At 44.3% G+C, this 27116-nt stretch overlaps 1 protein-coding gene and 1 long non-coding RNA gene across 4 annotated transcripts in view; one reads left to right on the top strand and one right to left on the bottom strand.

Annotated features, from left to right (window-relative positions):
• The window catches only part of LOC119624864 (uncharacterized), a 292341-nt gene extending 290437 nt beyond the window's left edge, over positions 1 to 1904 (bottom strand). The window contains exon 1 of the long non-coding RNA XR_012093754.1: positions 1647 to 1904. This is a non-coding gene — a long non-coding RNA (uncharacterized lncRNA). The remainder of the gene's footprint in view (positions 1 to 1646) is intronic.
• Positions 1097 to 7186, top strand: LRATD2 (LRAT domain containing 2). 3 transcript variants are annotated; one of them, XR_498757.3, is made up of 3 exons: positions 1097 to 1544; positions 2090 to 3310; positions 6126 to 7186. XR_498757.3 is itself a non-coding variant. In XM_008001522.3 (2 exons), exon 2 carries the CDS (start codon positions 2186 to 2188, stop codon positions 3116 to 3118), a length of 933 nt encoding a protein of 310 aa, XP_007999713.1. In that variant the 5' UTR covers positions 1097 to 1544; positions 2090 to 2185; the 3' UTR covers positions 3119 to 7186. The 3 variants fall into 3 exon arrangements, 2 of the variants coding, with proteins under 2 accessions (XP_007999713.1, XP_072874450.1); XM_008001522.3 differs by having other exon boundaries at positions 2090 to 7186; XM_073018349.1 differs by having other exon boundaries at positions 1097 to 1558; positions 2090 to 7186.
• Positions 7187 to 27116: the final 19930 nt, after the last annotated feature.

Raw genomic sequence — 27116 nt, 5'->3', positions numbered from 1 at the left:
GTAGTGCTAGTATATTCCTGTTTCCACTGGCTGGTTATACACGCTGGAAAAAATTAGTTAAAAGAAAGCAATGGAAGACAGAGTTCAGGTCTTGAATGGCATTCTTAAGTCCCCCACAAATAAGTTTGGGTGCTTGCAGTTGTGCCTAAACTTGTTTATTGTAAACAGAGCTGTTAAATCTTCTACCCTCTCCGACCCATTATTTAAAAAATATAAACAACAACAACAACAAAACTTTGGTAGCCTACATTTAGGTAAAAGAAACGAAACCAGTGGGGAGGTGGAAGTGTCCTTTTGTGGTGGAGGTTAGTAGGCAGTACTGGTCTCCTGTCACTTCCCTAAGTCAACAGGAAGGAAATATATGCACCAGGGGCCTCTGCTAATTTGTTTCTAATTTAAGGACAATTAGGCAATTCCTACATCCCCCTAACCGCACCCCCCACCAAAAAAAAAAAAAAAAAAAAAAAAAAAAGCAGTCAGAGCTGCACGCTTTCTCTCACCATCCAACGAACTGGTATCCCTCTGGAAATACCAGAGGTTATGAACTTTGTACTAACTTCCAGGGACATCTAATAAATAGAGCGGTGGTCTTGGGACCCAGTCAGTGAGTAAGTCTTCGTTCTGTGTTATACTGTTTCCTTTCTGTGATTTTCTTTTCCACCCCAAAGTTTCCCACTACTAACTCTGAAAATACCTTTAAGATAAAGCACTCTTCGAGCTGTCCTAGTGAAGAATCCTTTCTTGTGACTTTTAGGGCAAGAAATATGTTCCAGGAAAGAAAAGAAAAGACTGTTCCTCCGTCTCCAGATACTCTGGGAAAAACGAAGTGAAAGGGAAAAGGCGCAAACACCAAACTCTCCTTCCCTTTCTCATTTCCACACTGGCAAGTTGTGTTTGCCTTCTAACTTCTCCCGGAAAGCAAGCGGAGCTCACAGCGCCAACCCTAGCCAGCGGGTGGATTATTTACCGGGGGATTTAAACCCGCTCCGGCGCGGGGGCGTGGCCGGGCGGAGCCCCGCGGCCTGAGTGGGCGGGGCGGGGGGCGGGGATCCCGGCGGCTCGGCGCAATGTGAAAAAGACCCGAGCTCGGGGAGTGAGCGCCTGTCTCTTTAAATGCCACGGGCTGCACTCCCGCCCGGGAGCCGGGAGCCGGATCTACAATCCCGTCCCTCCCGCTCCGGTGCTTGTTGCTCGCCCGGCCCGAGCGGGAGCTGTTGCCGCTCGGCTGCGAGGCTGCGGTTTTCTCCTCCTCGCGCCCCACCTCCCCTGAGAGCTGGCTGAGGAGGTGCAGCAGCCCCAGCTGGCGGGAGGAGGCGCGGTGTGAACAGGGATTGCCCCCCGCCTTCAAGTATCGGGGCGCTACGCAGCCGCTGGGGAAAGACATGCCCCCAGTCTACCCGCTGCGCTGCCCTCTGCCCAGCCTTGCTGCCGCCCGCGCCGGGAGAGGAGGGACTGCGGAGCCTACACCTTCAAACTCGCCCTAGAAGTCTCGGGGCGCGGCAGGGAGCCCTTCCCCAGGCCCCACGGTCTCCACCTCTCCGCGGGTGAGTTTGCGCAGGTAACCCGAGCCTGAGGGCGGGCGCGGGGGAAGGGCGGGCGAGCCGGGAGGAGGTAGCGCTGCAGGTGAGCCAGGTAGGGTGACTCACCTGCCCAGGTCGCGCTCTGAGATCCTCGCTTGTTCCTCTGGGGATGGATGCGTTGGTGGGGAGGAGGCGTCCCAGGGGCTAGTTAGGGCCCGAGGGTGGGAGGGGAGGTTAGCAGAGGAGGGGGGGATTGGAGTAAAGTTTCTCTTTCCTTCCCTCTTCCTGTCCAAGCTTGGCAGGTAGGGCGCAGGCGGAAGCTGTAGAAGCTGCTGATGCAATGGGTTTTGCCAGGGCTAGGCGAAGGGCTGGGGACAGGGAGAACTGGAGTTGCCCAGTCTCCTGTGACCGTGACCTTAGAGGTGGAGAAACGAGGGAAAGCTCGCTACATCCGAAACTCCCCCTAAAATGGCTCCAGGTGCTGAGCCCCCGCCGGTTCTTTTTCGGAATAAAACGCCCTTTTCACGGAGGGGCTCCTACATGGCTTTCTTGCCTTCCTCTCCCAACAGGTGGCTTCAGCCCCTGTCCGGGGACCTGTGCAAATGACCCTAGAGGTGGTTTCGCTTTCTCCCCTCGCGGCGGTGTGAACGTGTGTCCGCAGCGTGATGGGCAACCAGGTGGAGAAATTGACCCACCTAAGTTACAAGGAAGTTCCCACGGCCGACCCGACTGGCGTGGACCGGGACGACGGGCCCCGCATTGGGGTCTCCTACATTTTCTCCAATGACGATGAGGACATGGAGCCGCAGCCGCCGCCTCAGGGGCCAGATGGCGGCGGCTTGCCCGATGGTGGGGACGGGCAGCCGCCGCCCCAGCCGCAGCCCTACGATCCGCGGCTGCACGAAGTGGAATGCTCCGTGTTCTACCGGGATGAATGCATCTACCAGAAGAGCTTCGCGCCGGGCTCGGCGGTGCTGAGTACCTACACACCCGAGAACCTGCTCAACAAGTGCAAGCCGGGCGACCTGGTGGAGTTCGTGTCGCAGGCTCAATACCCGCACTGGGCAGTATATGTGGGTAACTTCCAGGTGGTGCACCTGCACCGGCTGGAGGTGATTAACAGCTTCCTGACTGACGCCAGCCAGGGCCGTCGCGGCCGCGTGGTCAACGATCTGTACCGCTACAAGCCGCTAAGTCCCAGCGCTGTAGTGCGCAACGCGCTGGCGCACGTGGGCGCCAAGGAGCGCGAGCTGAGCTGGCGCAACTCAGAGAGTTTCGCCGCTTGGTGCCGCTACGGCAAGCGCGAGTTCAAGATCGGCGGCGAGCTGCGCATAGGCAAGCAGCCCTACCGGCTGCAGATTCAGCTGTCGGCGCAGCGCAGCCACACGCTGGAGTTCCAGAGTCTAGAGGACCTGATCATGGAGAAGCGACGCAACGACCAGATCGGGCGCGCGGCTGTGCTTCAGGAGCTCGCCACGCACCTGCACCCCGCGGAGCCGGAGGAGGGCGACAGCAACGTGGCGCGGACTACGCCGCCTCCCGGGCGCCCCCCTGCGCCCAGCTCCGAGGAGGAGGACGGAGAGGCGGTGGCACACTGATGGGCGAGCTGAGCGCAGAGCTGCGAAGGGGAACTGTTTGCAGTAGCAGCCGCTGCCCCCTTTCTCCCTCTCTTCCTCCCTCTTTTGCCACCGTCTGGGCCCCATCTGGGATTCCTGAGCCCTTTGGAAAAGAGTTGGTGAAATGCGCAGCCGGCTGTGGACGGGGGAGGAGGAAGGGGACAGAGGGAGCAGGTAGGAAACGCTTTAGTTGGGGGTGGGGGGCGTCTCTCTCTGGCCCCCTAAGTGTGTCCTCCTCTCCGCGGTGAGGCAAACTGTGGACTTGCCTGGCTATTAAACCTTGGTAGATCTGGGTTTATAATCGGCCATTCTTAAGCACGTGGGGTTGGGGAAAAGTTCGGAGTACCCATTACTGCCATTGCTTCCTATCCTGGGCTTGGAAGAATCCTGGTACAAAGGCCAGAGTGGGTTTGTGGCGTCGCCACCGCGGTACCAGCACGAAAGCTGCTTATCTGTTTTGGCGGAGCTGAGCTGTATGTGGGATCCAGCGGGGCTGGGGTGATTTATTTTATGGGATTCCTGGAGCGCAGGGCTGGTGAATCCATGACAGGGTCTGGGAGCAGCAGACCAAAACCACAGCAGTCTCCTATTAAGTGTAATAGTTAAGCAAACTCGGGCTACAAAGACTTTGCTACCTCCCTCCTCCACAACCCCCAAGTAATTAGTCTTCTGGAGCTGGCTCTTAGCTGAGGCTCCTGCTACCTCCTGCTCCACCCGCCCCTTCCTAGGTTACAAGTAAATCATTGTCAAGGGCCAGCCAGGAGAAGATTTCAATTAAGATTCTGTTCTGCTGCCTTTGTTTCTCCCCTGCTGTTGTAGGCACTTACAGCTGCGTTGTTACGAAAGGAGGGAATAGCCCTTTGTGTCTTTGATCTAATTAAACCTGCTCGGCTGTGTTCATCCGCAGGGCAGGCCACAGATAGGGTTGGCTGTGCCACTCCATAAAGTATCTATTGTGGAAGCAGCCAAAAAGGACTGCCCTGGCAGGAATTGGTTAATCTCTCCTTCCACTCCCTTTCCTGAATAGTGAAGGGAACCCTTTTAAAACAAGGTTTTGGTGGTAATCCTGTGATTTTTTTTTTTCTTTCTTCCCCCATCCCTTCACTGGCCCATCCCTCTCACCCTCACTTTTGTTCTGGTGGTGGGTAAAAAATCTTAGGCTGAACACATATTTCAATGGTAAGATACTACTTTTGCTATCCACACTTGATGCAATTTAATTCAAGGTGCAAAGTCTTGTACTGCAGCTGTCTCCTTGTTGCTTGGAGAACACCTCCTTTGGAGCCCTTTGTTAAATAAGAGGGCCGACGCTGATCATAGATGCCACCTGGTTAGTCAGCACCGAATCTGACTTTGGTGACAGTCCTGAAGCACAGTTGGTGATTGTGAGATGTTAGCAGCAGGCTGAGCAGATACTACTTGGTTTTGCTTAGTATGAGATACTATTTGCTTAGTATGATTTTTTATTCCAGCCTGTCTCAAACTCCTGTGAGATCTTCAATGATATGTGCCCTGAGTTGCAACATAGCTTCTCTGCTGCCTATTGCCATTGCTGCCTCAAAAGTTGAGTGAATTTTGAGGTGTCTTTTTTTTTTTTTCCTCTCTCGGGAGTCATTATAAACTACTCTGTACAAGTCATTTTGTGATATGATTCTTAACAGTTGGAATAGAATCATAGTTGAGTGGTCCACAGCCATGGCTATCCTCAGGCCTGTTGCCTGGAGATCTCTAAGTTAAGGCAACAAGACTGAAAGGATTTTCTAGTATAGGTGTTTCATACATGGATGTTGAGGCCATAGTCTTTAATAGCTTGGATCTTTGTAGCATTTCAATATGAAAGGGCATTAGCTACGTTCCCTGTTTTTAGAGTGATCACCAAACAGATCTTGCCACTTTGTTAAAAATGAACCACATTCTAGCCCTGGTCTGGGACTGTGGAGGGAGGTGAATTTCTTGTTGGAAATGTAAATCTAGTGTCCATATTTAATACTCTCACAGCTTTGTGTTCTCTTCGCTCATGGAATAGAACAAGATAAACATGGGTTAAAACATTTAGGAGAACCTGCTATATCTAACCGATTTGGATTTTCTTTCATGCTTAACACAGTAGTGAAAATAGAAGGTAGGCCGGGGGCAGTGGCTCATGCCGGTAATCCCAGCACTTTGGGAGGCGAGGTGGGTGGATCACCTGAAGTCAGGAGTTCGAGACCAGCCTGGCCAACATGGTGACACCCTGTCTCTTCCACAAATACAGAAAATTAGCTGGGCGTGCTGAGCAGGTGCCTGTAATCCCTGCTACTTGGGAGCCTGAGGCAGGAGAATTGCTTGAATCTGGGAGGCAGAGGTTGCAGTCAGCCGAGATGGCACCACTGCACTCCAGCCTGGGCAACAGAGCAAGTAGTAATGACCACTGTGTAGACAAGTGGGAGGGAAGAATAGAATGGCACTGTCCAGCTCTGGGCTAGCCAGATCATTTTTCAACTCTCCCACCCGTCTCCTTCCTCTGTCCCAGAATGGCAAGTGATGTATGGTCGGTCACACTGAAGTATAGCAGTGACTGTTATAAGCAAACTGCTCTAAGAGATCTCAGCTTGAAGGAAGAGCTCCTACAAAATCTACATCAGTAGTAGCATATTGAAAACCTCTAGAGAAGAGGTTTTCAACAAAAGGGTTGGAAATGAACTAGAATAGGCAATAGATCTCTTCAGATGCCGCTTTCTCATGTAATGCAAGCGTTTCTACAGGGTACCAGAGGTGTGAAATATGTGACACTTAAAAACAGTGATTTTTATTGGAAATTTTCTTAGGGTTGTAACACTTAAAGCAACAACCAATTAGTAACAGCCACGGGAAAGGGGAATGAATCAACTCTTGGTTCCTTCCTCAAGACGGCAGTGTTGTGGATAAGTGCGTTTGTAATGCCCTGGCAATGGCTACATTTGACACTTTAGAAAAACAAACATATTTAATAATTTTTGTTTCTCCTTAGGAATAAGACTTTAGAACTGTTTTGTACTGTGAATTACGGATGCTCTTTGAAGGAAAGAAATATCAATTCTAATGTTCTTCAGAAGCTGGCAGGGATAAGCAGGACATCGACTGGAACGTATGCTAAATGAAAGCAGACAAATTTCTATTTTCTTACCTGAGCAGATATTTTATTGAAACGCTTCTGTATGTCAAAGGAGTCCACAACTTCAGCTACACAACTTTTTGTATTGAAAGAACTCATACTTTTTGTAGCTTTTATTTCACATTTAATTTAAAATGACTTTTAGCACTAAAATGCCTAGAAGATTTTACTCCAGACCTATAAGGAAATGTTTAGTTTTTATGAAAAATGACAAGTCAGTGGTTAAACTTCTCATGTCTTTGGTGCTTTGGCCCTAATAGCACTGGACAACACCACGACCACATGGAAACATATTTTTGGAAACAAAACTTTAATTTTGTATAACGTATGCTATGGAGAGCTAAGAAAATTTAAGGACTATTTGTTTTCTATTTTTTTTTTTTTCTTAATAAAATGGAATCCACTGTGTTGAAGACTCTTAATATCATGTGCTTGTCTAACCATTTTTTGTTTTATAAATTAGAATAAAATCTAGTTGTGATTATGGTCATCAAATGAATTTGTTTGGAAAGCTACATCTTATTTGTGAAATGTTTTTTAAATCAGAATAACTATAAACTGATTCAGCTTTTCGTTAAGCTTTGTTCTTGGCTGTAATACTTGTGACTCATGAAGAATTATGTTGACAAACAGGATAAATTCCAAATGCATTTTATTTCCCAGTGAGTCGTATAAACTTTATTTTTGTTGAAGGTTGTATGTTAAATCAATGTTACTTTCTTATATCACTTCTTGAGAAGGAAGTTCCGATTTGAAATTGTATCATTTCCTTCAAAATGAAGGGCAGTGCTTAAATAAAAGATTGATGATATCTTTTAAGCCATTTCCTCTTCACTATGTCTTATTAAAATAAAACCTGTCAAGTTCTTTTGAAAAAGTGCTATGAGGGTTTCCAATAAACCATCTATTAGAGTTCACTGGATTTATTTTTTTTTACTTGAATACCCCTTTTCTAACATTTTTGGTCCAAATTCAAGCTACTCAGTTTACTCTAATTTCTTTGAGAATATTAGTGTGCATCACCTTTGTACTGCACAGTAAACATTTTGAATTCATTTAGTGACTGAAAACCCTGCATCTACTTTGTGAAAATCACTTATTGCTAAACTATCAGTGTTCATGAAAAATGTCTTATGAACATAAATTTCCAATACATAGTGATTTTTCAGAATCTATGCAAAAATTGCTGGAAGCCACACTCATGGAATCTACATAGGGGAGTCTAGTAACCCACCGGGAATCTGTGTTGCATCTTAAGTGGCTTCAGAATTCCAGATGAAGGGAACGTATTTGCCACATAATTACAGAAAATGGGTGAGCACAGTTGCATGGCACTGTTGGCATGATAACGGATGCAGGTGCCAGTGGTTGGTAAGAGAACAGATGTGGCATCAGACTGGTTCATGGGATGATGCCACTGCTGCACTCCCTAGGCCAGCACCTGAAGCCACCACCACAATCCTGTGATGTTCAAATGCGTGGGCTTTTAAACAGGCTCCTGTGAGAATTTTAAATAGGAATAAAGTTGAATGAAGGTTATAGGGAGCCCAAGCAGCAATGAGGCCATTTATCCCTAAAGTGGAAGTCTGATGTATCATGGTTCTCACTGCATGAGAAAGCAGGGGAAGGGGTGCTTAACACACAATGTGCATTTATTCTTGGGTGATGTTGATGGAAGCTGTGGTTCCTATTTGTCCTAAGTGGACTGAGCTTGCTTAATGTAGGAAAATGACATGTTTGCGACTTCCGAAATGAACGGGCCCAGGATATGTGCAGAAAAGCGTTTATTTCCTTTTACTGAGTTTTCTGGGGAAACTAGTCATTAAATAGCAATTTTATCTGCAGAGTAGATGCGAGAATGGCTAGTGTCTGCATTTGCAATTGCACTAAGGTACTGTCTATGAAGGGCTAGAAGATGCTGAGCCCTAGCCTAGGAGAGGTCAAAAAACAAGAACATTGAGAAATAGTCCTGCCCTTGAGCCTATTTCTAAGGGGAAATCAATTTCACTCATAACATACAGGACAGATTGTAGTAACAGGTGGACCTGTAAAGTATGGATGGTTGATAGATACTCAAAACAGATGTGAGAAAGTTCAGAGTTTGAAAACTGGTATTGGGCATGTGGAGAAATCGGGTAGACCAAATACATGAAGATACAAATGATGAGAAAAGGACGTAACAAATATAACTAATATTCGCTAAATACTTAACCTGGAGGCTCTTCAATTCCTAGTGCCTAACATACAAAGATAAAGCTAATCCTGGCCGGATGCTGTGACTCACACTTGTAATCCCAGTACTTTGGGAGGCCTTGGCTAAGAGATTGCTTGAGCCCAGAAGTTTGAGACCAGCCTGGGCAACATGATGAGACCCCCATCTCTACAAAAAAAAAAAAAAAAAAAATTAGCCAGGTGTGGTGGCACATGCCTGTGATCCCAGCGCTCAGGAGGCTGAGGTGGGAGCATCGCTTGAGCACAGGAGGTCGAGGATGCAATGAGCCAAGATCATGCCAATGGCACTCCAGCCTGGGCAGGTGACAGTGAGATCCTGACTCAAAAAATAAAAATAGAAAAATAGAGATAAACCAAGTCCATAGTTACTATCGTCATGTAACTTTCATTTTAATTAAGACAGATAACTACTTACCAAAATTGTGACAGGTGAAATGAAGGAAATATACAGGGTATATAGGAGAATCTCTCCCCATCTATGAGTCAAAAAAGGCTTCCCTGAGGAAGTATTTTTGCTGCACCCCAGGGGTGGAGGAGGGAGCCAGGGGCTTCAGAATGGGTACTGATTAAGGGAGGAAGGCTGGAGAGTGAATGAATGGATCTCAAGTGCTCTCAAAATGCCTTTGTTTGTACTCCTGGTACACACCCATTTCTCCTTGGGGCTCTCTTCTACAACAAGTTGTCCAACTCGTTCATGTATCTCCAACGCTTAACACAGGACCAGGCCAAGAAACCCCCACTAAAAAAAGTTTAAGTGAGTAAATGAACTTTGAGTTTGGACTTCGCCAGACTAAAAAGCCCCTAGATTATCTCAACATAATGTTGTGACTGGTTTGAAAAGAATGAATGTAATAGTGTTTTTTAGGGTGCATTGAACAGGGAGAGCAAGAAGTGACTGTCTTCCCTTCCTCTTAGAAGGCAACCTCTAGAACAGAAGGCAACTAGAGGTTGTTCTGGGTGCAAGGGTGCTAAGGATGACTTGTATTGCCATCCAGGTTATGGAGTGGATTGTCAAGTTGGGCCTTTGCCTGGGTGCAAATCAACAGACAAGTGGCATTGGCCAGGCTGGATGGAAGAGCAGTGGTAAAATGGAGTAGGAGGTTTTATAACCTGGCTGCCACGGCCTTGGAATTGTGATTGAGGAAGAGGTTATTTTGTTCAGTTAGCAAGCCATTGGCATAATATAGTACCTAGTGTCTTGTCCAGTGTGACCATAAATGACTCAAAAGATGAGCACTCTGATACTTTCTTTGGAAAACTTGTATAATGTAGTGAACTCCAAGAATCTAGTTGTCTTGATATTCCGTGCATTCTTTTTAAACACATTACTTTGGAGAATTCTCAGTGACAATGCTAACCTGCAGGTAGAGAGTCTGACCTGGGCACACGGTATTGAACAGTGATTAAGGCTTTACAATCAAATGACCTGGTTTCTCTCCTCCAGCCTTTGCTTATTATTAGGCCAGTAACCTTGGCAGAAGTTACTTACTTTCTTGGAACCCACTTCCTCTTACAACGAGTTAATGGCATCCACCAATTCACTCTCTAAACTTCAGTTGCATTAGTAAAGTGATACAACTAATATATAATATATAATAATATAACCAAACTAAATCTACCTTAAATGGTACTTGTGAGAACAAAATAGAATACTGCATGTAAATCTCAGATCAATACCTAGTATGGGCTGGGCGTGGTGCTCACGTCTGTAATCCCAGCACTTTGGGAGGCCGAGGCAGTCGAATCACCTGAGGTCAGGAGTTCAAGACCAGCCTGGCCAATGTGGTGAAACCTCATCTCCACTAAAAATACAAGAATCAACCAGACATGGTGGTGTGCACCTGTAATCCCAGCTACTTGGGAGGCTGAGGCAGGAGAATAACTTGAACCTGGGAGGCAGAGGTTGCAGTGAGCCGAAGTCATGCCACTGCATTCCAGCCTGGGCGACAGAGTGAGACTCCCACTTAAAAAAAGAAAATAAAGAGAATGAAAAAAAAAAAAAAAAAACTAGTATGATTGGCTAGGGAAATCTGGGCTATTGTGTGTGTTCAAAAGCCTTAGTCAAGATGAAGTTATTGTCTGGGAGAGAGGTCTTCCCTTTGGTCTTGGATAATTTCTTAGCTATACATGAGAACTTGGTAAGATAAGAAAGAGATAACTAGTTAATACTTCAGTTGTTTAGCAGATGCTGTAGTGTTTGAAATATTTCTTGGCCAGGTGAGGTGGCTCACGCCTGTAATCCCAGCACTTTAGGAGGCCAAATTGGGAGGATCTCTTGAGTCTAGCAGTTTGAAACCAGCCTGGGCAATACAGTGAGACTCCACCTCATTAAAACAATAATAAGGCCAGGCACAGTGGCTCATGCCTGTAATTTCAACACTTTGGGAGACTGAGGCAGGCAGGTAACCTGAGGTCAGGAGTTCGAGACCAGTCTGGCCAACATGATGAAATATAAAAATTAGCCAGGCATGGTGGCACATGCCTGTAGCCCCAGCTACTTGGGAGGCTGAGGCTGAAGAATCACTTGAACTTGGGAGGCAGAGGTTGTGGTGAACTGAGATTGCGCCACTGCACTCCAGCCCAAGTGATAGGGTGAGACTCCATCTCAAAAACAAACAAAACACCAAAACAATAAAAAAATTTTTTTAAGAAATAATTTTTTGAGCATCGCTCTTTAGATTAACTGTTTACTTTGTCTAACATATTAAATATGTATACTAATAAATTCAACACATATTTACCGAGCACTTTGTTTGTTTAGGACTAGTTATATTGCCCAGCTGGATTTGAACTTCTGGTCTCAAGCAGTCCTTCTGCCTCAGCCTCCCAAGTAGCTGGGACTACCAGCATGCACCTGTTACTAAGCATTTTTAAGACACTGGGCTCTGGGTAGTCAGGGAGGGACAAAAAGGGATTTTACAGTAATAAACAATGACGATGTCACCTTGTCCACTCTGTCCTACTTTAATCACCACAGACTTTCTGAACAGATACTAATATTATGTTCATTTTACAGTTGAGGAAAGAAGTTTAGGGAAATTAAGTGATTTGTCCAAAATTACATAACTAATAAATGGTAACTTCTGGCCGGGAACAGGAAAGCTGGTCTCCAAAGCCCCAGACTACTCTTCCTGCACGGAAAAGATCACCTGATCACCCCTTTCCTGCCCTTCCTCTCACCCCATGGAGAGTACTGGGAGCCCTCTTCTGCTCCAACAACTGGCAAGCAGCATTAGCTGAATAGCATTTATGTTTCCACTGTTATTGCAGCAACCCTGGAGGCAAGCAGCAGCAGGAGGAAGAGAGGCAACTCATCCAGAAGGACTTTGCATTCTTATGGGTAACAGTAACAGGCCCCAGGGTAATCACCCCACCCTCCCTGTGGCCAAGCACTGTCACAGTGTCTCCTTCAATTGTTCCTCCTCTGTCTGTCTTTACGTGACTTCTTTACCGCCCCCCCCAGTACATGTAGTCATCAGGCCACATAGCCTGCTTCTCATCATGGCTCCAACCCCTGACCTCCAATGTAACCTCGGGCAAGTTAGTAACTTCTTTCAGCCACCTTGACTAATCTAAAAACCAAGGCTATTAGGAGTGCCTACTCCATTAAGCTGTTCATTGACTTATATGAACAGCTTAGTGCATCACAGGGCACTTAGGCATGGCGTGGTGACCCTATAGGTTGGCTCCGCTGCAGATGGCTTGAGATGTGTGACCTTGAGCAAGTCCCTTTACCATGACAGGAACTTGGTTCCGGGTCTGTGTGGAGCACACAGCACAATCTATGGCAAGGTTTCAGGTGTAACGTCATCCTTTGAGATGGCTGTAAGATGTTGCTCTTTATTTTAATGAATACTTGTTCCTTGGCCATCACCCTAAACCTCATTCATGTGAAAAACAGGCTCGGTGAGTCATGCCTATAATCCCAGCACTTAACCACCTAAGGTCAGGAGTGTGAGACCAGCCTGGCCAACATGGTGAAACTACATCTCTACTAAAAATATAAAAATTATCTGGGTATGGTGGCAGGAGCCTATAATCCCAGCTACTCAGGAGACTGAGGCAGGATAATCTCTTGAACCTGGGAGGTGGAGGTTGCAGTGACCCACTGCACTCCAGCCTGGGTGACAGAGCAAGACTGTCTCAAAACAAAAACAAAAAACAGTTAATAATGATAATAATTGACTGAATTTCAGGAAGTGCTTTTGTTGTGAAAAGTTGGCACTATCCCCAAAACTTTTTTTTTTTGAACTGGCAAATGTTGTCATTATGTTTAATATTATAAACCAAACGTAAGTAGTGGCTAGGGAAAAAGCAAATTAATCCATGTCTCCTTTATTTTAGAAAACATGTTCAGAGGTTTTTGTTTGTTTTAAATTTTGCTTCATTCAATGATTTGTTGTGTTTTGTTTTCCATCCCAGAGTGCATTTCTTTTTACTATCTGACTCTACTCTTGGGCAACACATCACAGCCCGTGGAGAGAATGCTTGTGTATCTCAGTGGATATGCATGCTTTATTCTGATGTATTCTGAGAGGATCTGTTTCTTCTCATACTTCAGAAATGGCAGAGTTGTCCATAAAGCCATAAAACATCAAAATGGCGATAGTTCTTTGTGCTGATATTTACTTTGGTACTTTTTTAAAAATTAACACTTCTTTTTTTTTGAGAGTCTCTCTCATCTAGGCTGGAGTGTAGTGGCGCGATCTCAGCTCACTGCATCCTCTGCCTTTCGGGTTCAAGCAATTCTCCCGCCTCAGCTTCCTGAGTAGCTGAAACTACAGGCACCTACCACCATGCCCTGCTAATTTTTGTATCTTTAGTAGACACGGGGTTTCACCATGTTGGCCAGGCTAGTCTCAAACTCCTGCCCTCCAGTGATCCCCCACCTCAGCCTCTCAAAGTGCTGGGTTTACAGGCGTGAGCCACCGTGCCCAGTCAAGACACTATTTTTTAGAGCAGTTTTAGGTTCACAGAGAGGTCCCACATGCCCCTCCGCCCCCTCTCCCCACAACTATTCCCCCTTTAACATTAGGCATCAGTGTGGTACAATTACTACAATTAATACGCTGACATTGACCCGTCTTTATCCACCAAAGTCCATAGTTTACACTAGGGTTCACTGTTTGTGTTGTACATTCTGTGGTTTTTGACAAATCCACTATTACAGCATCCAGGAAAATAACTTTATGTGCAACTATTTCTCCTTCTTCCTTTCTTCCCAGCCAGGGCTGAGAATTGGATTATTTCAGCTGTTCCTATCTGGCCTTAGAACACTTCTCCGCAGGCCCCTCTGCTGCTCTCCCCAGGCCAAATGACCTTCCTGGCCAGAGACATGTCTGCTCATTCGTTAAGTGTTTAAGAAGGCCCACCAGGCATTGTTCTACCACTGGGACTAAAAGGAGGAATATCACATGGTTCAGGTGTCTGCCCACATTCCCTGGGAGGAAGACAGATAGGCTGACAGTAGATGCAATGCCTGTGATAGAGTGTGATAAAGTTCAGGAAAGCCCCAGGCCTAGGGCGCCACTGAGTGGGGTCAGCTAACTCTCCCCCCACCCCAACCACCCACCCCTTGGAAGTGGGAGGGGTAAGCAATAGACTTCCTGGGGGAAGGTTAACCAGGTAGGGCATGTCTTATCAGAGAAAGATTCCAGCATAATCCTGCTCCCATCTTATCAGCCCTTTATTTTAATCGTGAAACACACATATCTATCCTTGTACGCGTGTGACAACTGGAGTAGGATAGGGAGTGAAACGTGAGAGCCAATACTAGAAATTGATTAGTAACTCCCTTTTTTTTAAATATTGCTGATATAGACTCAGCCAATTAGATTATATTATTATTATTTTTTGAGATAGAGTCTCACCCTGTTGCCCAGGCTGGAGTGCAGCGGTGCAATCTTGGCTCACTGCAACCTCCGCCTCCTAGGTTCAACCAAGTCTGGCTAATTTTTGTATTTTCAGTAGAGACGGGGTTTCACCATGTTGGCCAGGCTGGCCTTGAACTCCTGGCCTCAAGTGATGCGCCCACCTCAGCATCCCAAAATGTTGGGATTACAGGCATGTGCCACCACGCCTGGGTAATTTTTAAAATTTTTGTAGAGTTGGAGTCTCGCTATGTTGCCTAGTTCGGTGTCAAACTCCTGGCCTCGAGATCCCTCTGCTTTAGCCTCCCAAAGTGTTGGGATTACAGGCATGAGCCACTGCACCCAGGTTTTTGTTTTGTTTGTTCTGTTGTGTTTTACTCAAATTACATCTTGCTATCCATATTTCTCTGCCATGTTTAAAAAAAAATCGTCAGTAAATCAGGAATTTTATTTTAGTAAAGTGTCTAGAACATTTTTAACAGCTGGCTATTGTAGGAAAGCAGCTTCTGTTTCTTATTTACCCATTGTCACATTAATGCCCATTTAAGCCATCTCCAGATTTTCCTAATTACAAATGATACCACAAACATCTTGCTATAACCTGTTCTTGGCATATATGTGAGTATTTCTGAAGGATATAATCGCTGAAGCGAAATTTCTAAATAAAAGTCATGTACAATTTTTTTTTCTCTTTTTGATATGGAGTCTCACTGTGTCACCCAGGCTGGAGTGCAGTGGCGCAATCTCGGCTCACTGCAACCTCTACCTCCCAGGTTTAAGCTATTCTCCTGCCTGAGCCTCCCGAGTAGCTGGGATTACAGGTGCCCACCACCACGCCTAATTTTTGTATTTTTAGTAGAGACGGGGTTTCAGCATGTTGACCAGGCTTGTTTCAAACTCCTGACCCCAGGTGATTTGCTTCTAGGGATTACAGGTGTGCCTCGGCTTCCCAAAGTGCTGGGATTACAGGCTTGTGCCACTGTGCCCAGCCTCAAATTTTGATAGGAACAACCATATGGCCCTCTATAAAAGATGGTGCCAATTTTCAATAATGCTAATAACATACTCAAGTGTTTGAAAATATTTGCCTACTCATAGGTAAAAAAAAATATTGTTTTAAGTTTCTGTTAGTATTTTGTTTTTTTCAACCTGAACGAGTCTTATTTATTCTGCCAAAAATTCAAAAATCGAAATCAGTTGGTCACCGGTTTTCTGGGCAAACATTTGAATTCAGTCCCAAGCACTTGGTTGCTGGATTCACTCAGTGAATTTTTTTTTTCTTTTTTGTTTGAGACAAGAGTGTCACTCTGTCACCCAGGCTGGAGTGCAGTGGTGTGATCTTGGCTCACTGTAGACTCTGCCTCCTGGGTTCAAGTGATTCTCCTGCCTCAGCCTCCCAAGTAGCTGGGATTACAGGTACCTGCCACCATGCCGGCTAATTTTGTTTTTAGTAGAGACACGGTTTCACCACATTGACCAGGCTGGTCTTGAGCTCCTGACTTCAAGTGATCAGCCCACCTTGGCCTTCCAAAGTTCTGGGATTACAGGCATGAGCCACCAAACCCAGCCCCATAGTTTTTTATCCCTCTATTGTATGTCTCTTCCCACTAGAATAAGGGCAAGGACCTCAGTTGCTTTGAGCGCCATGGTATACCCAGTGCTTAACATAAATACTTGGACAATAGTAAGTGCTCAATAAATACTTCTGAATGAATAAAAGATGCTTGTTTTTTGACTCTGAGATGTTGTTACATAGCTCAGCACATTCATATACCCTGCTAATTTTGATCATAGAACATTTTCTCACATTGTTTTTTAATCAGGAGCTTCCTAGTTTTGCCTTTTAAAATAAGATATTGAAAGGTGACAGTGCACGTTCTATTTCCAGACACAGTTATGTATGATGCTAAGAGCAGGGACTACAGGGAAGACTGCTTGACTAGCCTTACCCACCTCTTCATCCCCCAAAGACCTGGAATGAAATGAGAAATAAAAGAAATGTGTAGGTTGATTGTTTCAAGAAAATATCATAACCAACATCTGAATAGAACTTAGCATTTCACCTAACAGTTTCACTTACAAACCTTATAGTACTCCTGTTGGAAAAAGTAGAGGGCCTAAGATCATAATAATAATGCTGACTATTCATTGAGGGCTCTCTTGGTCCCAGCTCCTACTGACTCATTATCATTGTTCTCACAATAGCCCTGCAAGGCCGCATTTATGGCCATTTTAAGGATGCTGCTGAGGAGGTTAGGTAACCCAGGTGGCACAGCTACTAAGTGACGAGACTGAGATTCCAAGGCCAGCTTTTCCAATCCTGTGGTGAGATGATTTGGTAGGCAGAATACCGTCCTCTCTGCCAAAAGCTATCCACATTTGAATCCCTGGAGCCTGTGAATATGTTACCTTTCATGGCAAAAGGGACTTTGCTTGTATGATTAAGTTAAGGATCTTGAGATGGAAAGATTAGCCTAAATTATCTGGGAGTGCCCAGTATAATCTCAAGCCTCTTTACCAGAGGGAGGAAGGAGGATTAGAGTACTGACTGCTTTTACCTAACATAATGTTTTCAAGGTTTATCCAAATCATAGTATGTATAAGTATTTCCTTTTTTTTTTTTTTTTAGACAGAGTCTCACTCTGTCACCCAGGCTGGAGTGCATTAGTTGTGCAATCTTGGCTCACTGCAGCCTCTGCCTCCTGGTTCAAGCAATTCTCCTGCCTCAGCCTCCCAAGTAACTGGGATTACAGGCACCCACCACCACGCCTGGTTAATTTTTTTGTATTTTATTAGAGGCAGGGTTTCACCATGTTGCCCAGGCTGGTCTTGAACTCCTGACCTCAAGTGATCTGCCCATCTCGGCCTCCTAAAGTGCTGGGATTACAGGTGTGAGCCACCATGCCCTGCCAGTATTTCATTCCTTTCTATGGGTGAATAATATTCCATTGTTTGTATATACCATATTCTGCTTAAACATTCATTTGTTCATGGACATTTGGGTTGTTTACACCTTTTGGCTATTGGGAATGCTATGAACATTGGCGTGCAAGTATTTAAGTTCCTGTTTTCAACTATTTTGGAAATATATTTAAAAGTGAACATGGCACAAGTATACATATGTAGCAAACCTGTACGTTGTGCACATGTACCCTACAACTTGAAGTTTAATAATAATAAATAAATTAAAAAAAATAAAAAAATAAAAAAAATAAAAAAATAATAATAAAAAAATTTAAAAAAATAAAAAATAAAAAAATAAAAGTGAAATTGCTGGATCACACGTTAATTCTGCGGTAGCTTTTTGGAGAACTGCCAAACTGTTCTTCACAGCAGCTACACCATTATCTTTTACCATTTGTCATTAAGTATTTTTTAATATGTAATGTTGCCTCTTTTCTTAAACTTCTTTGCATCATTTTAACATGGTTTTGACAACTCTGGATGGTCATTATGAAGATCAATGAAAAGCAGAATTTTTTCAGGTTTTTAATTTGAACGCAGGAGGGAATAATGTTATTAATGATAACAAGTTTACAATTATATAGCACATGAAAGTGCTAGGCCCTATTGTAAGCAGTTTCTATATGTAAACTCATTTATTCCTGCAGAGAATCCTAAGAAGTAGGTTGAGGTATTTATTATTAATCTCTCCATCTTACAGTTAAGGTAATGGAAGCACAGAGAGGTCATGAAATTTGCTAAGCGCATATGAAATTGATTCCTTGCCTGTTTCCTAAGACAGTTGTTCTCAAAGCGTGGCTCCTGTGCCAGCAATAGCAACATCATCTGAGAACTTGTTAGGAAAGCAAATTCTCAGGTCCACTTCAGCCCTACTGAATCACAAATTCTAGGGGCAGTGCCCAGCTATCTGATTTAAGAAGCCCTCCAGGTGATCCCAATGCAGCTGGAGTTTGAGCAGCACTGCCCCAAGAGATTTCCTTATGCGTTAAGTTAGAGTTGCCAGATAAAATACAGGACACCCAGTAAAATTTGAATTTCAGATAAGCAATGAATACATTTTTTTAGTACAAGTATGTCTCAAATATTGCATCTTGTATTTTCACTTGCTAAATCTGCTAACTCTAATGTTCAGAGTTTCATTGTAAGGATTTGGCAACAGTTTTAGATGTTCCATCATTTCCAATTTACTTGCAAATGGTTGAAATAGTCAACTAAGAGACAATGACTGCATCAGGGTTCTCAGTGCGCTTAAGAAATTACAAAATCCTAGCCAGGTGTGGTAGCCCAATGACTGTAGTCCCAGGTACGTTAGGAAAACAAGGTGGGTGAATTGCTTGAATTCAGGAGTTCAAGACCAGCCTGGGCAACATGATGAAACCACACCGCTACAAAAAAAAAAAAAAATTATAAAAATTAGCTGGGCATAGTGGCGTACACCTATAGTTCCAGCTACTCAGGAGGCTGAGGGGAAAGAATCACCTGAGTCTGGGAGGTTAAGGCTGCAGTGAGCTGTGATCATGCCACAGCACTCCAGCCTGTGCAACAGAGTGAGACCCTGTCTCAACATAAATAAATAAGTAAATAAAAATTTAAAAATGCATGGCAGGTGTACTAGTCTGTTCTCATGCTGCTTTGAAGAAATACCTGAGACTAGGTATTTTATAATGAAAATAAATTTAATTGACTCACAGTTCCACATGACCGGGGAGGCCTCAGGAAACTTACAATCATGGCAGAAGGCACCTCTTCACAGCGCAGCTGGAAAGAGAATGAGAACCAGCCAGGGAAATGCCAGACACTTATAAAACCATCAGATCTCGTGAGAACTCGCTCACTATCAGGACAATAGCACGGGGGAAACTGCCCCCATGATTCAATTACCTCCCACTGGGTCCCTCCCCTTAACACCTGGCAGTTATAATTCAAGATGAGGTTTGGGTAGGGTCACAAAGCTAAACCGTATCAGCAGGGGTGGGGGATGGCGTACAGAGGTAGGAGAAAAGGGTAAGGATGTTATGGGCTTTAAAAGTAAATGTTTTTTCCAAAATGATGCTGTCAGTTGGTGAAAATCTGTTGTGAAGTGTTCTTTCTGTTTTCTGAAGGAGACTAAACCCACCAGAGGGCTCTGGAGCTATCCAGGGTAAGGAGTAGCCCCGATAAGCTCAAGCTGGGAGAAGAGATGAGGTTCTCTGTGGTTAGGGACAGACAGAACCAAAGAATATAGATGTAGTATGACCTACACTAGGGCTTCTTGGCAGGCCCCTAGGGACGTAGCAATGACATAGATGAGTGGCTTCATGGGGCCCCAGGAGATCAGAGCCTAGGTATATGGCACCCTACCTTGCCAAAGATCCCTAAGTCCCCTAAGAAGTAGATGAGGAATTGCAGGGCTGCAAGACCTGAAGGTGACTGATACACAGACCTCCCCAAAACCATAGATAAGAATAGAGGATAGAAAGGCAAGAAATATTAAGTCTGAACTTTCTTCCATCTTGGAAGCCTGGAGATTTAGACTGTGAATTTAGTTACTTCAGGAAAATAATGTCAGTGATAATTCTCGCCCTTGTGAATTTATGAACTGAAGTTCATACCTGATCTGCCTCTATTCAACCTGCTACTGTCCTGTGTCCTGGGACTATAAAGACAAATAAGATACTATTGACCTCAGGTATTGCTCAATCTGATTTTGCAGATTTCAATGAACTCATGAAAATCTACATCTATTTTTTTTTTTTTTTTCAGACAGGGTCTTGCTGTCACCCAGGCTGCAATGCAGTGGAGCAATCACAGCTCACAGCAACCTCTACCTCCTGGGCTCAAGCAATCTTCCCACCTCAGCCTCCCCAGTAGCTGGGACCACAGGCACATGTCACCATGCAAGGCTAATTTTTTAATTTTTTTGTAGAGATGGGGTTTCTCTGTATTGCCCATGTTGGTCTCAAACTCTTGGTCTCAAGCAACCCTCCTGCCTCGGTCTCCCAAAGTGCTGGGATTACAGGTGTGAGCCATTGTGCCCAGCCTGCATCTATTTTTAAATTAGTATGCCAGGCGCAGTGGCTCATGCCAGTAATTCCAGCACTTTGGGAGGCTGAGGCGGGTGGATCACGTCAGGAGTTCGAGACCAGCCTGGACAACATGGCGAAACCCTGTCTGTACTAAAAATACACAAATTGGCCAGGCATGGTGGCGGGTTCCTGTAATCCAAGCTACTCAGGAGGCTGAGGCAAGAGAATCGCTTGAACCTGGGAGGCGGAGTTTGCAGTGAACTGAGATCACGCCACTGCACTCCAGCCTGGGTGACAGAGTGAGACTGTCTCAAAAATGAATAAATAAAAAATAATAAATAAATTAGTATTAAAGAAAAATTTTGTGGGGAAAATAGACATATGTAAAGATTCTATTGTATGCCTGGATTTGTGCTGGTGCTTTTATATAAATTAGCTCCTGAGCAAAGCACTATCCTCGTGTTGCAAGTGAAAAACAGAGAGAGATGCTTCATGATTCACCCAAGCCTAGTCCGTTAGTGTGCTAGGACTACATAATAAAGTACAACAGACTACAGGGCTTAAACAACAGAAATTTATTTTCTCACAGTTCTGGAGGCTGGGAAGTCCAAGATCAAGGTATTGGCAGGGTTGGGTTCTTCTGAGGTCTCTCTCCTTGGCTTGTAAATGTTCACCTTCTCTCTGTGCCTTCACATGGCCTTCCTTCTGTATATCTTTGCCCAAATTCTGTCTTTTCCTAAGGACACCAGTTATATTGGATTAGTGCCCACCCTAATGACCTTATTTAACCTTAATTACTTCTTTAAAGACCTTATCTCCAAATACAGTCACATTCTGAAATGCTAGGGGTTAAGAGTTATAAATTTTGGGGACCACGACTGAGTCCATCACAGTTAGGGAACTAATAAAGGAGGAGCTAGTCCTGAAGCTCAGAAATTCTTACTCCAAATCCCCTGTTTTCTTTAGGGAAAAATAATTCAACACGATTACATCTGCCTGCTAGTTGACTCTGCTGGGGGCGTAGTTTCTAGACCATTCATTTATTTCAACACTTTTTTTTTTTTTTTGAGACAGGGTCTCACTCTGTCACCCAGGCTGGAATGCAGTGGGGTGATCACAACTCACTACAGTCTCAACCACCTGGGCTCAAGTGCCTCTCCCATTTCAGCCTCTCGAGTAGCTGGGACTATAGTCATATGTCATTATGCCTGGTTAATTTTTAAAATTATTTTTGTGCTGGGCGTGGTGGCTGATGCCTGTTATCCCAGCACTTTAGGAGGCTGAGGCAAGTGGATCACCAGAGGCCAGGAATCCAAGACCAGCCTGGCCAACATAGTGAAATCCCATCTCTACCAAAAATACAAAAAATCAGCTGGGCGTAGTGGCGGCACCTGTAATCCCAGCTACTAGAGAGGTTGAGGCAGAAGAATCGCTTGAACCCAGGAGGCAGAGGTTGCGGTGAGCTGAGATCGCGCCATTGCACTCCAGTTTGGGCAACAAGAGTGAAACTTTGTCTCAAAAAAAAAAAAAAAATTATATTTTTGTATAGACAAAGCCTTGCTACGTCTCCCAGGCTGGTCTCGTAGTCCTGGGCTCAAGTGATCCTCCTGTCTCAGCCGTCCAAAGTGCTTGGATTACAGGCCTGAGCCACTATGCCTGGTCATCTTTATTATTATTATTATTTTCAGGCAAGGAAAAGGAAATACATCAACAAGTATTTCTCGAACAACTACCTTTCGTCAGGCACTATTTTAAGCGCTGGTGTTAGTGTTGTGAAAAGGACAAGCAAAGGCCCCGTTTTTATAAGAGCTATCTACGTATTCTAGTGAGGCAGCAGAAAATGAGTCAATAAGAAGATACTAGACACTTGTTAAACAGATAATTAAAGATAATTAAAGCAGGGATTTAAAATGTAGTCACTAGGTAGTTACTCCAGGTGGTAGCCTTCTTCATGGAAATGACATTTGAGCTAAGATTTACATGATGAGAAGGGGCAAGAAGGTGAAGTTCTGGGAGAAAGAGCACCAAGAAGACGAAGGTGGTGTGTTCTAGGACCCGAAATGAAGTGGGTACTAGAAAGAATGGCAAGGCCAGGCGCGATGACTCACACCTGTAATCCGAGCACTTTAGGAGACTGAGAGTGAGGTGGGCGGATCACCTGAGGTCAGGAGTTCGAGACCAGCCTGGCCAACATAGCAAAACCCTTTCTCTAATAAAAATACAAAAATTAGCCAGACATCGTGGTGAGTGCCTGTAATCCCAGCTACTCAGGAGGCTGAGGCAGGAGAATCGCTTGAACTCGGGAAGTGGAGGTTCCAGTGAGCCAAGATCATGCCGCTGCACTCTAGCCTGGGTGACAGAGCGAGATTCTATCTCAAAAATGAAATGAAATAAAGAATGGCACAAGAAAAGATGGGCATGTGGTGAGATTCTTCTGCATGCCAAGTGTCAATGTGCATTGCAATGAATTAACTCACCTAATTGTGAAGACTTCTCACTATATAATAGATGGCAAAACTTAGATGACTCTCTTGTGGTCACAAAATCTGTAGCAGGAGGCCTGGATAGAACAGTGTTTTTCATAGTGGAGATTACTTTATGGAGTCAAGAAATCAATTTAGATTGTTGTAAGCTGTGTGTGTGTGTGTGTGTGTGTGTGTGTGTGTGAAATTGGATAAGAAGATATTAGAAGATATTAGAAGATATTACATATCTTTAGCAAGGATTCTACTGGGTTAAACTTTTGTTATATTTTTACTTTATTATATGTATTAACAGTAAGGGTAAGTTTCTTTTTAATGATTTTTGTTGTTGTTTCCTTTACACATACTTCTAGTATGTATAGGGACAGGATGTAAAATGTATTTCTGTGGGTTGAGGTTAAAAAGGTAGGAGAAGGTCAGGCACAGTGGCTTATGCGTATAATCCCAGCACTTTGGGAGACTGAGACTGAGGTGGTGGATCACTTGAGGTCAGGAGTTTGAGACCAACCTGGCCATCGTGGTGAAACCCCATCTCTACTAAAAATACAAAAATTAGCCAGGCATGGTGGCTCATGCCTGTAATCCCAGCTACTCAGGAGGCTGAGGCAGGAGGATCACTTGAACCAGGGAGGTGGAGGTTGCAGTGAGCCAAGATCAAGCCACTGCACTCCAGCCTGGGTGACAAAGAAAGACTCTGTCAAAAAAAAAAAAAAAAAAAAAAAAAGGTAAGAAAACACTGCCCTGAAATGTTAACTTCATGAAAACAAGGATTTCCACCTGTTTTCGATTTTTTTTTCTAAGTCTCCAACACTTGTCACATACTCAATACACATTTGTTGGTGAATGAATGTAGTTGGGGGCCATATCATAGAGGTCATTGGGTTCTATGGTAAAGTTTGAATTTTATTTTGAATGAAATGAGAAATCATTGAGTGGTTTTAAGCAGGGGTGCAACTTGACCTGATTTGTGATTTTCAGAGGTCACCTTAGCTTTTGTGTGTAGAATGGATTTGCAGGGGAATAAGAGGTAAAAGAGTGGAAATGAAGGACTTTTCAAATAGCTCTAGGATAGAACATGATATCTAGGACTAGGGTAATAGGTAAATAAAGTAGATATGAGATATGTTCTCTAGGTAGACTTCCACATGGATTATGATTCAGGGGAAGGGGCCCAGAGTGAAGGAAATTAAAGAGTCAAGAATGATGTTTGACTTCAGAAAGTAAATGATAGTGAAGAAGTTCACTTGGTGGAGGGTAAGTTGATGTTGCAGAGAAGGGAAAGTTGAGGAAGTTCAAGAATGAATGGAAGGGGTGATCTCAACCACAAATGTTCACCAAACATTTGATGTGTCCACAGCTCTGGGTTAGACACATTGGGAAATATCAACTCAGTTCAGAAGTATAAGTACTGCTTCACTAGTTGTGTGCTTGTTGCAAAGACTGGATTAAAGAGCCAAGAGTTACTTGACAGTAATAAAGGCGGTATGACACATTCAATTGCAGTATGTGGTTAGGGGTGAGAGTAGGTTTGGGCCTTCTTGGTCATGTCCAGCAGTAAAGGCAACACTTGTTTATAAAATGATGCATTTCCTAATCACAGGTTATGGCATTTGATCTTTGTACCCTCTCTTTAAGGTATTATTACTCTCCCCCTTGAATAAGTGTGGAAATTGAGCCTCAGGGAAGGGGAAATAAAATGTTTATTGAGCATATCTTATATGCCAGGCCCCATGCTTAGAACTTTACAAATGCTGTTTCATTTAATCATCAGCATAACCCTGGAGGTTGCCACTGTGATTCCTATTTTACAGAGGAAGTATGGCTTGCATATGATCATTGAGCTGTGAAACGGACCCACTGTTATAGGACTAACAGGCTTATATGCCCACTGGGCAGTAACAGAGCCATTACACTGAGACAGCAGGGTTTGTAGCAGAGAAAGTTTAATAACTATGGGTGGTGAGCAAACTGATGAGAAGAGACCCTCAAGTCTCTATCGCCCCGAGGAGTTCTGGGTTAAGGTTTTTACGGGGATTGTGGAGGTTGAAGGGCTGGAAAATTGGAGTTGTTCATTAATCAAGGCAAGGGGATGAAGTCATTGGGATGTGGAAACTGCATTTTTTGGTGAGTCAGCTCCTCATGGAGTCCTTCAGATCAGCTGGCATTAGTGGGGTTCTTCAGACTAGCTGAGTCAGTAAATTCATCTGTCTGCAGGACCTGAAGGAGTATCTCAAAGGGAAGACTTAACATTTCATAGTCAAGTTGCTAAGTATAGATCAGTTAAGGGAACTATAATCTCCTAACAGGGTCTAGTGATTCTAAGAAAGTAGGCACTGAACAACTATGAGGAAGCAGGTCGGAGAATTAGTTGACCTCGTGATTAATGCTGACCATGCTGCAAACTTAGTTTATGTTTATTTCTCCTCCTCTCTTTTTCCCTGAATAATTGTATGACGTTTATAGGGGCAGGTTCACCACTAGGATGCAATCCCCAGTTACCTGACTCCTGGACCAAATCTTCTCCTATGCCATTATGTTTATTTCTAGCAGTTACACCTATTTCATTTGCAAGCATTTCCCAAATCACATAACCCCAAAGGCTTCTCTTCAGATTGCCACAGTGCTGCTGAAAGTTGGAGTGGAGGAACATTATACTTCCAGACTTAGATCTTCTTTGGTGGCCTCTGTTACTCTGAAAAATGAGTTGATGAAGGTAAGAGATTGAACAAACCCAACAGACGGATGACAGAGAGCTTGGGCCCCTGTTTGTAAAAGGCTTTGGGTTTTTTTGAACTTTTTATTTGGGCATGATTTCAAACTTGGATGAATAAGCATTCTGCAAAGAACTTCTGCCTACCCTTTACACCGGTTGATCTTTTGTGAGCATTTTGTAAAGTGCAAATGGAAGAACTGTTTTTAATATTATCCTTGTCCAAGGACTCTCTGCTTAGCAGCCTTTCAATTCCTCATGTAATTGTCCTACAGCCCAGAACACATGTTTACCCTTTCCCACCCAAGTTCTCAACTTCAATCTTTCATCGTTGCTCAGGATGTCCTTCTCTCTCACATGGCAGGTAAGAGTTTGGCCTTCCCACGACTCAGCTTGGATTTGGGTTTCCCCACTTACTAGCCATTGTGACTTTTGAAGATGCAGTTTCCTCATCTGAAAAGTGGCCCTGAAGTAACATCTTAATTGAGTGTTTGTGACAATTACATGGAATCATGTGAGAGAATTTAGCCACTGCGATGGACTGAATGCTTTGTTTCTCCAAAATTCCTATGTTGAAATTATAACCTCTAAGATATGATCATATTTGGAGGTGGTACCTCTAAGAGGTAATTAGGTCATGAGAGTGGAGCTCTCATGAATGGGATTAGTGTCTTTTGAAAGGAACCCAGCGAACTTTCTTGCCCTCTTTGCACCCCATGAAGATACAACTAGAAATCAGCAGTCTGGAACCCAGAAAAGGGTCCTCACCAGAAGCTGATCTCAGACTTCTAGCCTCCAGAACTGTGAGAAATTTCTGTTTATAAGCCACCCAATCTGCGGCAATTTTTTTATAGTGGTTCAAACTGTCTAAGACAGCTACAGTACCCAGCCCAGAGTAAATTCCCTTAGAAGTGCAATCTCGTTTGCAAAGGACCCATATCTAGCCTACAATCACTTGCACAGCTGTACTAGTTGTTAGACTATGGAACACTTCCACACCCGTTGGTGAATAGTGGCTTCCCTGAAACTCACCTCTTATTACCATAGCACCCCCATCTTTCTGGCCACTTGACCTCTCCCCTGGGATGCCTGTGGATATGCCCACAATGCAACCAACTGCTACATGCCTGCAGAGCTGCGGCCTCAGCACCCTGCTGGAGTTTTACATACAGCCTTTTGATTGGTTGATGACTACTGGAAAATGTTAATATCCCTGATGGATATTAGCTTAGTGCCTATAAACACCATCACCTCCCTTTACAAATGACAAAGGAAACGAAGGAGGGAATTAGGTAACCTTGCCCAAGGTCATACAGCTAATAATGACTTAAACCTGAGGCTGTACAGTTTCCAGAACCACTTCCAGTCTCCCTGGAGTCAGAGTCCTTATTTCCAGGGCTGGTTCAGGCCTCGTACCCTTGGGCAGGGAAGAGTTGATCTGTGGTAGGAGGAACAGAGCAAGTTTAGAATAAGTCTTCTTGGCTTCTTTGCCTATACAGGCATTGAACACTGTCTATATAGAGAAATTTTCCTTGCCTTTTTGTTAAGGGCAAATAATCAAGTTCAATGGTCAATTTTAGCTC

Source organism: Chlorocebus sabaeus, chromosome 8, assembly GCF_047675955.1.
Source record: "Chlorocebus sabaeus isolate Y175 chromosome 8, mChlSab1.0.hap1, whole genome shotgun sequence".
In the NCBI taxonomy this organism is placed as follows: Eukaryota; Metazoa; Chordata; class Mammalia; order Primates; family Cercopithecidae; genus Chlorocebus; species Chlorocebus sabaeus.
The sequence above is the reverse complement of the archived record's forward strand: the minus strand, read 5'-3'. Positions and strand labels throughout refer to the sequence as shown.